We start from the raw sequence: 15,956 nt of genomic DNA on the forward strand, positions 1-15,956 counted from the left end.
GTACTGATTGCATACAACAAGCTCAGAGCATACATAAATTAGCTGTCTTTTTACAAGTAACTCTCTTAAACCAGATATTTTTCAACAAAGGCCATAATTCTCATCACATATAGCATTCTTGCACTAAGTAGATTAATGCTTATCTCTGTGATGCTAGTGTTAATAGAATTTAGATCCAGAAACACTTAAAAGTAATTTCTTACTCAAGTTAGGATTATTTGATTGACCAAACAAATTTTACAACATTTACATTGGTAATTTTATTCTAGACTTTAAATTATTATATATTCTAGATTACTCTGTTCTGTCTTACACGGTACAGACTTTGAACTGAATGGTTATTTTTCTCAGCAACCAAATAAGGTAAATAAATGTGAAGTATTAGTAAAGCATCCCACAACTATGCATATGGTTCACATGAAGGCTGCATTCATTTACCATATGAATATAATTCCTTTTACCACATCAGCCATTAGTTACAGGTTGTAAATATAGCATTGTTTTTTCCTGGAACTCAAAGGTCTGCATTACATCATGAAGCACTAAATATCTTTATCCTTCTGGGGAATTTCATACATCTAGTTTTAGTAACACCTGAAGCTCGATATTGCCAACAAAGCAGAATCCGAACTCCTTCTCTGTTTCCAGTCTCAAAATACACTTCCTTCACTTGCATCTGGACTGTGCCTCAAAACTTGCTCTACAAATGCTACTTGCAATTACTTACTCTGATTGACAAATCCTGAAACACAGTCTCTCTTAGCCAGTTGAAGACATGGATGACACAGATGCTGCACTTAACACTGTAGGACCTACTTTTATCCAAACCAAGTATTTATGGCACACAAACTTACATGCTCATCAGGATCAAGTCACTGTGACTATTTAACTGCTTCCCAAACCATCAGTGAAGGCTATTGCAAGCTTTTTTCAATGAAGACCTTGTCCTCATAGGTATCTATGACATGACTTCCTTGGTATTATACAAATAAAAAATTATATTGCCTGTGCAGCATCACTGCAGATTTCCTTATATCCCAGAATTAATCCACCTGTTATACCTCATCTTTTTTCAGTTTGAATATGTGGAGGCTAGAACCATCATTTATTTGTGATTTATAGAGTACTCAGAGGAATGAGGCCTCAAACTCTTTGAGGTATCAATGTGTTACAGCTTAAAGAAATGGCAGTGACCTTTTGTAGCTGTAGAATTTAAGGCTCTGTTCTAGACTCATGCAGATTGCCCCAGTACTTGCTGCAGTGGCTACAATGGTGTCCTATGAAAATACAGGAAACTGTAAGACCAGTTACAGCATCAGGGTCTCTGTCCACTAAACTTTCATGACTGAACATTGAATAATGCAATAAATGTTAGGTAAAAGAATATTTAGTGGTTGCTACTCCTCTTCAAAAACATGTTACAGATATTTTCTAAGCCTTGTAGATCTTCTCTATGATATAAATTTTACTGAATTTGACTTACAACACAAATAGAAAAATTTAACAGTGTGCTTAATAAAGCTCTGGTAAAAAGAAAAAAGTATTCCCATTTCTTTTTATGGTCCCACTTAACAAAACACTCCTGACCTATTTCTGTTTCAGTTCATACACTGAACTTAAATTCACATTGTATTTTCTTATTACAATTTTAATAAAAAGGATAAAAATTATACTAAAGATTAAATCCTTTTTTTTTGCACCAAATATGTGGGTAGATACTTCCAAATATGTGGATAGATATTAATTTTTAATATTTTACTAGGCAGTGCTTAGGAAACCAAAATCATCTTCAACTGGATGCCAGCAGATGGTGCTGAAGGACTCTTGCTTTAGATATAACATCTTGCTACTGTCCAGCCATTTTTGAGAAACAAAGAATATCTGTTATGTCTGCAGTTAAACAATATTAAAATAACACTGAATTATTTACTGGTCTTTTTTTTTGAAGAAGAAGGGCTCACACAATAATATAATGTGTTCAGGGTAAAAAACAAAAGTGCTGTTGAGCACCCAAAGGAGCATGTGCAGACTGTTCTTAAACTCTCAGTGCTGGACTATCATAAAGCAACACTTCTTTCTTACCAGGCTGACCCCAGTGAACAGCAACTGTCGTCTTCATAGCTGCAGTGACTCCAAATATATTTTAGTATTTTGAGGCTCTGCAAATTTTTAGCTATTCTGGTAGACCACCATTTGATAAAAAATAACAGTAATAGCACAATTTCCATTACTAACTAACATGATTACTGATTTATGGACACTTAGCATGATAAATGCAAAATAGAATGTTAACAGGTAAGCTTTTAACAACTACTTCCCAATTAATTTTTTTAAGAAAAAAAGCTGTTAGACAAATTACTTCCATTTTTTTTTAAAATAATCATTAGAATTCTAAATACGTTTTTATGCCATAAACATTCTTTAGAAATGTGGAACCTTATCTTATCTATTATCATTGGGTTTGAAACTGAAAATAGAAGTCCAGAAACTTGGGAATCAAGACGTAGGTTGATTCAAGACGAGGACGAGGGAAGAAGGCAAAGAGGGTTTTTTTGCTGCTAAGTTAACAGCAGACATATGACCTGCTTGAAATCAGTGTGACTGTTCACTGCATACAGAGGCAAGCACATATGCAAATGTTCATAGAATTCAAGTTTACAGGATTAGTGGGTCTGAGCACAAAGAAATTATTACCTATGACATTATTCTTCAATCAACCAACACAAAGATGCTCATCAGGTATTATCCCCTCTAACAATTAATCATGAAGCATTCACTCATAAAAAGTTTGAATTTTCAAACTGAAAAATGTGTGTAGCAGTTGATGAAATATAGATATGTTATCTTTTGCTATGATTACTAATACAGTTAAAACTAATGGTTTCTCTAGTCTCAAACTATAGCTTTAATGTTAATGTCAATTGATAAAAAGTCTTGCAGATATTCAACATTTATTTAGGAATTCTAGCTGTAAAAAAAAAAAAAATCAAACAAAACCCAGTTTCTTTTAAAAGTAGCTTGGGTAGTAGCAAGACTTCTGCAAGACAACTGGTGTGTAAATTTTGAGTCTTTTGGGAGATTTCATATTTTAAAATTGAAAAGATTATGCACTTTTAAAATTTACATCTACATTTTATCAATAGCACAAGTGTTCAATGAATCCTCTCGAATCTCAGTTAAATACAGTAATTATTGGGGTTTTTTAAGTATGAAATCACAGGCTTGCATTCACATGTGTCCTGCTACACAGCTACACTACTAAAACCATTTATCTAACACACTTCAGAATACCTGAATATAGTACCCTGTAAAGAATATGCAACGAAATAAGCAACAAAAGCACTCCCTTAATACTCGTGATGCAAATGTGATACATACAGAGAGTAACATTTTCTAGTTTTATGGGCTAACATAAAAGAAGTAATATAATTTGTTTTATTCACATATGTGTGGAAGATCAATGCAATAACTCAGAAGAGATCCCATTAGTATTAGCAGTAGTGATACAGTTACACACAGACTCTACATTTCCCTAGCACTGAATACTTCTATCAGTCAAGACTTAATTTCCTTGGGCAAATCAAATTTCTAAATTAAAAATATTTTTGTTTTTCAAAATAGGAAAAGTAAAAAATAATTATGAACACATCTGTAAATATTTTGAAAGCAACAGAACCATCTCTTCATTTCCTACGAATGAAGAGCAAGAATTGCAGAAAAGCACTTCATCTTCCACTACACTATGGAAATACATACCATTATTTAAGCACAAACCATTTTATAAGCATAAACAACATTAAGACAATTAAATTCACCAGTGTAAGCCTCCCCTGCAAGAAAGTACCTCCTAACAAAATAACTACAGTGAAATGCCAAAAACCTTGAAGACATAGATTTACATTTGCTAATACAATTGGCCTCTCCCTAAACTGTGTAGGTAAAGGATCATTAAGGAAGACTGGAGAAAATGGGATATTGCAACTAGAAGGGTATTTGTTGGTAAAGGAATCCAACAAGTATGTGTGTAGCAAGTAATCTGGTGACAATTTTTCATATTTCAACAACAGCTAGAGATGACCTTCGAGATATGATTATAACCAATGTAGCAAAACAGATCAAAAAAAACATGGTGAAAAGAATTCATATGAATGGGAAGATATGAGAATTTTCAATATGCTTTATAAGGGAGAGATCAAGGACAAGAAGATAATTTTTTGAAGTACTTTGGGAAGACAGGTTTCAATACATACAGAACATCATTCTGTAATAGCTCATGGGAGGTTAAGTCTAGAGAAAAACAAAGGAAGAGGTAATAAGGATACAAGTGAAAACTGCTTCAGAGCTGCACAGGGATAGGACAGACAAGAAGACACCAGCTGGCACAACTCAAAGTTCTCCAGTGACTAACATGGGAAAGTCAGGCAGAAAGATCAAAATAAACGAGGTTTTTCTGAAACAGTGTAAGCAACAAGGTATGAGCAAGCAGAGACAAAAGCCGGAGAGCCACACATTGATAAGATGCAACTAACAGGGACATCAGAAATAAGTCATTCTATAAACAAAAATATGCCAAGTTTTCATGAGAAGTTGGTCTGTTATTAAGAGCAAGCAATACCAATAGATGCTGCCACGCATTTAAAAGTACTGCAGTAAAAGTCTTGAATAGGAAGGTCAACAGGAGTCAGACAGCAAACACATGTGAAACCAGCAACGAACACTGTTGTCTCAATCAAAGAATATCTAAATGACAAAAATGTTTGGAATTCAATTGGCCTGATAATAGTGCTCTGAAGGTAATGGGAAAATGAAGCTACATAATTCCAGAGTTGAAACTATTGTTTTGTGGATATTGGGTGAGGTTCTGCAAGACTAAAAAACGTCTTCCTGTTTCTTAAGCAAGAAAGAAAAAGAGGAAAAATTAGAGAGTTTTAAGTCTGTTTAACCCCAACAAACAGAAAAAACTACTGGCAGAACATTCATATTTTTATATACAAACACACAATTTCCTAGAAGAAAACGAGGAGATGAGTAACAGCTGATTCGGATTTAAAGGGCTGCTGGAGCTGCACCAGGTCTGCTGGAGGTCTCCTGGGAGGCCAATCAGCTGACTAGGGGGCGGAACCCAGCCCATCCACAAGGGATTTTAAGGGCTGCTGGGAGCGCCAGCAACTCAGAGCATGGTGAACAGGAGAGGGCAAAACAGGCTTTTTGAGGTGGTGCTTTTCGACAGATTACAACCACAGCTACAAAGAAAAAAGGAAGGGTAGTTGTAGTCGGTGACTCCCTTCTGAGGGGAACTGAGGGCCCTGTATGTCGGCCGGACCCATCCCACAGGGAGGTCTGCTGCCTTCCCAGGGCCCAGGTGAGGGATATTAGTAGGAGACTCCCTGAGCTCATTCGGCTCTCAGATTATTATCCATTGCTGGTAGTCCAGGCTGGCAGCAATGACATTAATGGAAGAAGTACCAGGGTAATTTAAAATGATTTCAAGGCACTGGGTCGATTAGTTAATGGGACAGGAGCACAGGTGGTGTTCGCCTCAGTTCCTGCAGTAGCAGGGATGAATGAGGAGAGCAGTAGGAAAATCCATTGTATCAATAGGTGGCTAAAGGATTGGTGCCACCAGCGAAAATTTGGTTTTTTTGACCATGGGGCAAATTCCATGGTACCTAGTCTCCTCAAATCAGCTTCATCTATCTAGGAAGGGCAAAAGGACTCTAGCCCATAAGTTGGCAGGGCTGATCAGGAGGGCTTTAAACTAGGTTTGATGGGGGAAGGGATTGAAACCAGGCTCTCCAGAGATGAAAGCCCGAGTTAAGGGTAAAATCAGCAGCCCAGCTGAAGTACAGGTACACCAATGCACACAGCATGGGTAGCAAACAAGAGGAGCTGGAAGCCATTGTGCAGCAGGAAAGCTGTGATGTAGTCGCCATCACAGAAACGTGGTGGGATGACTCACATGACTGGAGCGCTGCCATGGGTGGCTACAAGCTCTTCAGAAGGGACAGGCAAGGTAGGAGAGGTGGAGGGGTGGCTCTATATGTTAGAGAGTCTCTTGACTCTGTGGACCTTGAAGTCAGTTACAATAAGATTGAGTGCCTGTGGATCAAAATCAGGGGGAAGGCCAACAAGGCTGACATCCTGGTGGGAGTCTGTTACAGACCACCCAACCAGGATGATGAGGGCAATGAATTATTCTACAAGCTGCTGATAGATGTCTCAAAATCACCAGCCCTTGTTCTTGTGGGTGACTTTAACCTCCCGGATGACTGCTGGAAATTCAGCAGGGAAGAGGCAGTCTAGGAGATTCCTAGAGCATAGAGAGGATAATTTCCTGCTCCAGCTGGTAAATGAGCCTACCAGGGGTGGGGCCCCGTTAGACCTTCTGTTCTAAAACAGAGAGGGGCTGGTGGGAGATGTGGTGGTTGGAGGCCATCTGGAGCACAGTGACCATGAAAAAATAGAGTTGTCAATACTCAGGGATGCAAGGAGGGCCATCAATAAAACCTCTACCCTGGACTTCCAGAGGGCAGATTTCGGCCTATTCAGAAGACTAGTTCAGAGTGTACCCTGGGAAACAACCCTTGAAAACAAAGGGGTCCAGGAGGGATGGACATGCTTCAAGAAGGAAGCACAGGAGCAGGCTGTCCCAGTGTGCTGAAAGGCAAGCTGGTGGGGAAGACAACTGGTCTGGCTGAACAGGGAGATTTTGAAGGAAATTAGGGTAAAAAAGAGAGCTTACTGATTCTGGAAAAAAGGGCTGGCTACTCAGGAAGAATTTAGGAATATAGCTAGGTCTTGTAGAAAGAAAATCAGAGAGACAAAGGCCCAATTTGAGCTCAATCTTGCCACTTCTGTGAAGGATAACAAAAAATTCTTCTACAGATACATCAATAGCAACAGGAGGGACAAAGAAAACCTCCATTATTTATTGGATGTGGGTGGGAACACAGTTATCAAAGATGAGGAAAAGGCTGAGGTATTTAACACCTTCTTTACCTCAGTTTTCAACAGTAACACACGTTGTCCTGAGGACAGCTGACTTCTGGAGCTTGTAGAAAGAGATAAGAAGCTGAACACCCCCCTGTAATCCAGGAGGAAGCAGTTAGTGACCTGCTGAGCCACTTGGATCCCCATAAGTCTATGGGACCAGATGGGATCCACCCAAGGGTGATGAGGGAGCTGGCAGAAGAGCTCACCAAGCCTCTCTCCATCATCTGCCAACAGTCTTGGCTCACTGGGGAGGTTCCAGATGATTGGAAGTTGGTGAATGTCACACCCACCCATTAAAAGGGCCAGAAGGAGGACCTGGGAAACTACGGGCCTGTCAGCCTGACCTCAGTGCCTGGCAAGGTTATGGAGCAGGTCATCCTAAGTGCAATCACACAGCACCTACAGGATGGACAAGGGATCAGACCCAGCCAGCACGGGTTTAGGAAGGGCAGGTCCTGTCTGACCAACCTGATCTCCTTTTATGATCAGGTGACCCACCTGCTGGATGAGGGGAAGGCTGTGAATGTGTCTACTTGGACTTCAGTAAAACCTTTGACACCATCTCCTACAGCATCCTCCTGAAAAAGCTGCAGCCCACGGCTTGGACAGGGGCACTCTGTGCTGGGTTAAGAACTGGCTGGAGGGCCGGGCCCAGAGAGTAGTGGTGAATGGGGCTGCATCCAGTTGTGATCCAGTCACTAGTGGTGTCCCCCAGGGATCAGTGCTGGGCCCAGTCCTGTTTAATATCTTTATCGATGATTTAGATGAGGGGATTGAGTCCACCATAAGCAAATTTGCAGATGACACCAAGCTGGGGGGAGTGTCAATCAGCTGGAAGGCAGGAGGGCTCTGCAGAGAGACCTGGACAGGCTGGACAGTTGGGCTGATTCCAACGAAATCAGGTTCAACAAGGCCAAGTACTGGGTCCTGCACTTTGGCCACAACAACCCCCAGAAGCACTACAGGCTGGGGACAGAGTGGCTGGAGAGCAGCCAGGTAGAGAGGGACCTGGGAGTTTGGATTGACAGGAAGCTGAACATGAGCCAGCAGTGTGCCCAGGTGGCCAAGAAGGCCAATGGCATCCTGGCCTGGATCAGGAACAGTGTGGCCAGCAGGTCCAGGGAAGTGATTCTTCCCCTGGACTCAGTCAGTGCTGGTGAGGCCACACCTGGAGTGCTGTGCCCAGTTCTGGGCCCCTCAGTTCAGGAAGGATATTGAGGTGCTGGAGCAGGTCCAGAGAAGAGCAACGAGGCTGGTGAAGGGACTCGAGCACAAGTCCTGTGAGGAGAGGCTGAGGGAGCTGGGGCTGTTCAGCCTGGAGAAGAGGAGGCTTGGGGAGACCTCATCACTCTCTGCAACTCCCTGAAAGGAGGTTGTAGCCAGGTGGGGGTTGGTCTCTTCTCCCAGGTAACCAGCAGCAGGGCAAGAGGGTGCAGTCTTAAGCTCTTCCAGGGAAGGTTTAGGTTAGTTCTTAGGAAGAAATTCTTTACAGAGAGGGTAATTAGGCATTGGAATGGGCTGCCCAGGGAAGTGGTGGATTCTCCGTCCCTGGAGGTTTTTAAGATGAGACCGGATGTGGCACTTAGTGCCATGGTCTAGTAACCATAATGGTAGTGGATCAAGGGTTGGACTTGATGATCTCAGAGGTCCCTTCTAACTCGGCTGATTCTATGATGATTCTATGTTCTGAACAAATCATGTCAAAGTGATTTTTTTCTTGCAATGGCAAAGTAACAAGACGTGTTCAGGAAGACATCATATATTTTTACTTTAGTAAGAACACTAGCACTGTTCCACATGAGCAATTTCTCAAAGAAAATAAGGAAGCAGACATTCAGGAGATGCTATTATACATTGGAAAGCTATATTCAGAAAATTATTCATTGTCAAAATGGTAAATGTATTGATGGGCATTCCTGAACTGTATACTAGCTAATATTTTCCTTAATAACCGATCTGATAGAATAAGATTGCAAAGTATATTTGCAAACATGACTTGCTACAAGTCTGCTGAAGGATTCCAAATAAATTTGACAAATTGGAGAAACAGTCTAAAAAGAATACAATTCAGAAAGTTTAAAGACAAGATTCCACAGCTAAACTACAAAGAGAAGGAGAAACAAGTGAGTAGATGGTGGTTCTTCAGAAAACACTGAAATTCATACCGGCTCATACGCTTCAAACTATTGACACTGTCATGCTGTTTCGAAACAAACATGGTCTGTAAAACAGGTTGTTCTCTACTTATTACTGGAAAGCCTTCAACTGCATTCCTGGGTCTACTTCGAGGAAGACAGTCAACTGAAGAAAGGAACACCAAAAAAAATCTGATGTCTGGAAAAACACGACTTACGGCAAAAGACAAAGAATTGAGTTATTAAAGTTGGAGGCAAAGAATTGCAGGTCATAGCAATCCAAATAACCGGAGATTGTTGCAAGAAGGAAATAATCTGTTCTCTACACAAACAAAAAGCAGATAAAAGATGACAGAATGCAACTGCTGCAAAAAGAAAACTGGATACTAGGCTGGAAAAAGTCTGCTAAGGACAGGGCTTCTAAGGCTCCAAAATATATTTGCTGAAGTTTTTAAGAGAAGATTGGACAAACATCAGTGGAGAATGGTTTTGGCGTAGTTAAGCCTTCTTTGGCAAAAGAGAATAGATCAGGTGACTAAAGCTCATGCCCGCCCCGCTTCCTATGGTTTTGTGATTACAAAGGAAAATGCAATCCCTCAGCCTAGGAAATGTCCAAACACTAGGAGTTGCCACTTGATCTTCAAAGCGAAAGTGGGATCTGAAAGTGATGCACACCATTTGTATGCAAATGAATCCTCTCATCTCTTTTCTCCAGCCATCACACAGTTCCTCCTCCCACCCAGCACTTCTCGCCTCCCCTCCATCTCCACCACATTATGCTGGGGAAGCAAAAAATGTAGCCCTCTCCCAGGAACCCCTACACACTCTACCACACACGTCCTGATGCATAATGTCACATCCCCAAGTGGTACCTTGGAGCCTCTAAATATTCAAAAACCAACTTCGTGACACAGATCACACATGGGCTTCAAGGAGTACCAAAGGGAGGGTTACATCCTCTCCTTCCTAACTCCTCCATCTCCCCAAAGCAAGCCACATGCCAAAGAGAGAAAAAGAAAAACCCCTTACGCTATGCAAAGTGATTTTACATCTCCACAGTAAATTATGCTAACTAATGAGAACCCAAAACGGCTCAGGGCTATTCTAAAGGATACAACCACTTCAGATCTGCTGCTCTGTTCTGAATTATTCCAAGGCTTGGTCAGAAATTGTCCACAGAAACATTTCTGCATCAGAAAAAGCCTGTGCTCCAAAGTGAAGTACTGCCACGCTTTTACATTTTCAAAACCAATTAATTTAGAAAGAAAAAAAACTCTATACATTTGATCAAAGAGCATGATGAAATATTTTTTGAATTTCAGGTTTTAATTTGAGAAGGAAAAAATGACTTAACCTAAATGTAATCAAGCTGTTTTGTGAAGAATAAAAATAGTTTCCAGCAGATGTGTCCCACGCAGAAATTTCATATCTTTGAGATTTAAATTTGTCAGATTTGTTTTACATTGATCAATGCATTCTAGAGTTATCAAGGAGAAACTAAATAGACAGTGACACTGCATAGGTGTAGTTTAAGAAATCAGTCTCAAAGTTAAAAATTAAAGAACGTAAATAATTAATATTTCAATAACATATTTCTTCTGTTAAATCAAAAATGTAAGGAATTTTTCCATACAGCCCAGTTAGCCAGAAAATTGTCCTTGATAAAGAATATCAAACCAAACACTTATTTATCAAAGTACCATAGCCCACCTGGCTTGTCAGCTTGAGTTAAGTGTCATTCCAAAACATGAATATATTCAGCCAGAAATCCAGAATTCAGTGCTTTCTAAAGTAAGGAAACCAGATAAATGAACCTAAATAAAATGTATCTGGTGGATTAATGGGTACCTAATGGTATAGTACTTAGGGTAGATGGATCATACTAGCCTGCTGACTGATGTATATCAGAGGCAACAGGTACTATGAAAAGAGGAAATACACGCTCCAGTTCTAAATTATTTCTGTTAAAATTGCTCTGGCATCATGATTTGGCAGAGTGCCATTGGATGCATGTTGCTGTAAAGTCATTTTAAGATGGAAATTAGAGATAATTAAACAGAGAAAAAATAGAAAACAAGTATCAACTGTGAGAGTATCTAAAATTCCAATGAGTAGTTCTCATTGAAAGCACAAATTAACTGTATTTAGAGGTAAAAAATCATTAAGGTTCAAATACAGAAACACATTAGACCAGTTAGATATCTAACACCCCACAAATGGATAGAAGTTACAGTTGCAGTAACAGGGCTCAAAACCCAACAATTGTGCTGGTGCCTTCCATTTCTAACAAATTAGAACTAAGCAGAAACAGCTCTTTTTATTTGTCTTTTCAAAAAAATTTTGACTTGACAGAGAAGCCTACAGACAGCGATTTCTGGTAAAAATTAAACACCCCAGATTACCATCTCTTTGAAGCAGAAACTGTCTTTTACTATACCCATGTCTAGGCCTATGTATAGTGCCATGAGATTCCAACTCATAACAAAGGCTTACAGCACACTATATCACAAAAAAACCCTACATAATGGCAACTAGTAAACACAGGAGCCATTTCAAGTCCCTAAAAGTACCAGTTTAATAGAACTGCAAACGAAGACTTGCCAGGTAGCTGTTTGATTTTAAACAGTAGTTATAATAGCCTAGTATTAACTTTGAAAATTGCAAAATTTTGTTAGAAATTTGCATTCAAATTATCAATAGACTTTAACAAAATCTACCCATTTGAGTCAGATACTAGGTACAAAATTTCAGCACGTGATCTGTAAAGGTCATAAAGGAGCCTATAACCTCAAGGTCTTGTTCAGACAGGAGGCAAGCCTGGGAATTGTGCAACAAGTCCAACTTCTCAGGGCAGGCCTAGGAACCTGCAAAGATGGGCTGCACTCATAGGCCTTGAAGACACAGTAAGGAGACAACTGTTCATTGCTTCACACAAGTGCAATATTCAGGATTTTCTCCTCAAAAGGGCAGTTTTGTTCTTCAGGGAAGAACAGCTTGACTGTCAAGCTCTTAAGTTCCCCGCACTGACTCTTTGGAGTTTCCAAGTTTACAAGCACTGCAAAAATAGTGCAGAGTTTCCATTTTCTTTAAACTGAGAGATTGCAAAATACATATGAAGGATTCACAGAGATTTTGTCCCTCGACCAAAGCCACATTTATGTAGAGATGCTCAGAAAATTCTGCTATCTACTTCCCAGAAAAGCTCCCATCTCTTGAACAGGGCTGCTTAGGAGGATAATAGGGATAGTTTGCTCACATCCTCTGCCTTAAGATTCTGCAACTGCATGAACTGAGCTGTATCTTATTCAATTTTTGAATAGTTTTCCCAGTCAACATGAAATAATTTGTAAGTTAAATTCAGATATTCATTCTGATATTAATTAGTTGTGCTTCTTCAAAGTAGTTCAAAGGATGCAATTTCAGTCAAACCACCTCTGTGTTTCAAATTCAAATAACTCCAGCTGAGTAGCAGATTGAATATGGAACACATAACTTTACCAAATCAATTAGTTTGGAAGATGTCAGATGCTGTTTAAATTATATGAAATTGTATGCCAGCTGTAACTGCAATATATGACAGACCTACTACCACTTCTTGTTTTCCAGATGTCCATTTTGTTCTCTGCATACAGCAGGTGTGTTTTCACTAGCATTTAAACAGGGTCAGAGCAGACCTTAAGTGAATGGCAAAAAATCTAACAAACACACTTTTTAAGGCAGAATATACTGCTTCTCACCCCTTCTATTCAGGGCATTTTATTTTTGGCTGAACATGACCTCTGTTTGGCTATGATGTGCCCCTGTATTAATGCATGTAAGCTCTCACAAGCTGTCTTGAAAGCCTCTCACTCCTGTGAGAGATCAAATTATTTGGCAAGTGCAAGGTGAGTTTGGGTGGGGAGGGGTTAAAACTGATTTAGGTTGCAGCAGCTGAGTTATTAGTCTGGTTATACGGTATAAGCCCTGTTATGAGCCCTGTTGCTTGCACTGGAACCAGTTTAAGTGCCTGCTATGTAAGAGCAAGGATTAGCCATATAGCACCCTACCAAAGTGTTAAAACTAAAAAAGTTTTAAGCTTGCTTGTTTAACATGCCCCATGTGTTCCCCTTCTTTCACCTAAGTGTCCTGCTCAGACTGTTACACATCTTGTTAGAATGACATTACTCCAAGTTAAAATTCACTGTCCACATAACTCTACTGATAGCCAAGGGTGATTTTAAACAGCAGTTGAAACCACTGTAGAACTTACAGGCATAAGATTACAGCTGCATGCACTGGACTGATGTACAGTCTTTTTTGTTCTAAAATACTCAAATGCAGATACTTAATGAAATTGCATTGTCGTGAGAAAAAATATTTACTCAGATTGAACAAGAAATATAAAAAATGAGTTCCCTTCTCTCACTCTCGGAGCCACTCCTTCCCAACTGAATGGGTGACAAGAAGAAATGTATTTGTAATGTTCAGTATCCTATAACTTTAAAAAATAGTTCTACTTACGCTGCACAGCAAACACTGTTTACCCTCAATTCTTTTAACTAGAGCTGATCACAACTACAAAAAAAAGAAGCACTGTACTTTGACACCATTGTTACTTAAAAATTTTGTCCTGCAAAGTGTTCACTCAAGCCATTTTGAGACAACATCCTTATAAAACAGGTTTTCTTGATTTTGCTTACCTCTTGGATTATCACCAATGATGTTGGTTTTGCCATTCCAGTACCAGAGCAGCAACGTTGCATCACGTGACCCTGAGAGGATGTAACAATTTCCTCCAATATAGGACTCAGAACGAGCAAGACAGGTTACAACATCCCAGTGTCCAAATACCACTTGTATCAGTTTACCTGAAACAAATAAAATTGATCCCTTTAAAACTACTATTTTATTCTAAGGCAAATAAAATACATTATAATGTATTTTAGAAATATTGGTGTTATCAAAAAAAGGTTCAAAGAAGAACTGTAGTGGGCAGTACTATTTTTTCTTTATTTATTTGGTGGAAAGTTATTGAAAAGTGCAGTAGTCCATACAAAAAATACTTGCAGTCTACAAGTATTATACTTTATTCAAAGGCCAAATGTGCCAGATGCTTTTTTTATAATCTGCATGTTTACAGACAGGAAATAAGATAGGATTGTTTTTCAAGACAAGTTTAAGGTAAGTTTACTGATAAAAGTACCAGTAAGAATGTAAGTCTGATGGCAATGTGGGGAATGGAATAAGAATTATGGAACACTCAGGACCCAGAGGAAATTGGTAGCATGGGAGCTACCTAGAAAACACAGCATGTGCAGTATTCAAACATCTCCTTAAACAGAGAAAAGGAGATTTAGTTGAAAAATTATTCCTGTATCCAGGTTTTTCCATCACCATTTTAACACTTGCCAATTATTTCAATCAGCATCCTTCCCTTTTAAGAATTTCTGTAATGTTTAAAAGAGCTCAGAAGACAGACTTGGAAAAATCTCTCTTACCAACTGCATAAAGGACAAACATTTGTACCAGTGACAAGAGTCATAAACGTTAAAAAGAAAGTCCAGGCAGTTAAAAATGTGCCATTCAAGAGTATGTGCAAACATGAATATGATTATTACCTTTTAACCTTAACCAAACAGGACAACATTTTAGAAAAATGTAAATTTGGATGCTCATGCATAGTGGATTTGCATTTGGGAGAGGAAACACGTGTGAGGTCGCCCGCGGCAAAGCTCTGCGACACCACCCAGCCAGAGGCTGGCTCCCACACAGCAAACATGTCATGGGTCCTGCTGGTTTCTGGATCTGCCAACAGCATACATGATCCTATGAAATGAGAATTTAAGCACTAAAATCCATCTCACTGGATTTGCTGAAGGCCAGCAACTGCAGATCTTGAAAAGACAGGACAGAGGATACGCACACACATTTCTAATGCGCCTGCTTGGCCCATCCAGGTAACAGGGGCCAGGCCAAATTCTGCACCCAATGAATGACACAAGGAAGTGTGATGTGTTATGCCTCTAATGTGTGACCTCAGGTTTCTCAAGCCCAAATGATCATGCATCCATTTGTGCTTTGGGCTGAATAAAGAATGAGGAAGAACAGAAGGGAAAAAGAATGATGGCTTTGGAAGGAATAACAACACAGGCCAAAAAACACACAGGAAATGCAGACTACTGCATTTCTGAATAAAATAAATAAAAATAAAAATGAAATAAAATAAAATGTTCTGAAGAGTGTTTAAAAATAACAAGTAACACAAATCAGTGTGGGGACTCAAATTAAGCACATCTTAATAAAGCATTTTGGTGCACGAATTAAAAATGATTAGTCAATCATCTATTATGGCTACTAGTGAATATTTCATAGCTCTCCTTTTATGCAGTACAAAAGCACTGTATTTGTATCCAGCCAATAAATAAAACTTAATGGGAACAAAAGACTTAAGGGAGTGGTTCTGAGGAAAGAACAAAAATAATGTTAACAGCCTGACTCATAACAGAAGATCAAACAGGTAAATGCATTAAAGTGGAGAAAACCAGAAAAAAACCAAACAACACAACCCAAGAGAAAAAGTAGAATAACAAGATGGATTTTAAAGGAAGCCTGTACATCAGAATCAAAAATAAAACACTGGTGAAAATTATTAAGCTGCTATAATCCCCCAAGAGAAAATGTGAGATGAAGCACCATCACATGAGCCTTTTCTAACCAGATGGGGCAAACCCCTGGATGCACACTTATTGTGCATATCTACCTTGCAGTGGAAGGGTGAGTAACTTGGGGATCAAGCCTTTCACTCATATCTGCAAGTCTGTAATAGATCCCACAGCAGCCACCTCTGCT

The 15,956-nt window shown here is 39.4% G+C and overlaps 1 protein-coding gene across 3 annotated transcripts in view; it reads right to left on the reverse strand.

Moving 5' to 3' along the window:
- Nucleotides 1–15,956, reverse strand: part of LRBA (LPS responsive beige-like anchor protein) — a 400,324-nt gene that overhangs the window by 17,268 nt on the left and 367,100 nt on the right. For all 3 annotated transcript variants that reach the window (XM_027652781.1, XM_027652782.1, XM_027652783.1), the window contains one exon: nt 13,808–13,975. In XM_027652781.1, coding sequence (XP_027508582.1) covers nt 13,808–13,975 — 168 coding nt within the window. The remainder of the gene's footprint in view (nt 1–13,807; nt 13,976–15,956) is intronic.

The sequence above is a fragment of the Corapipo altera genome, unplaced genomic scaffold (genome assembly GCF_003945725.1).
Source record: "Corapipo altera isolate COAL_440 unplaced genomic scaffold, ASM394572v1 69, whole genome shotgun sequence".
Taxonomy (NCBI): domain Eukaryota; kingdom Metazoa; phylum Chordata; class Aves; order Passeriformes; family Pipridae; genus Corapipo; species Corapipo altera.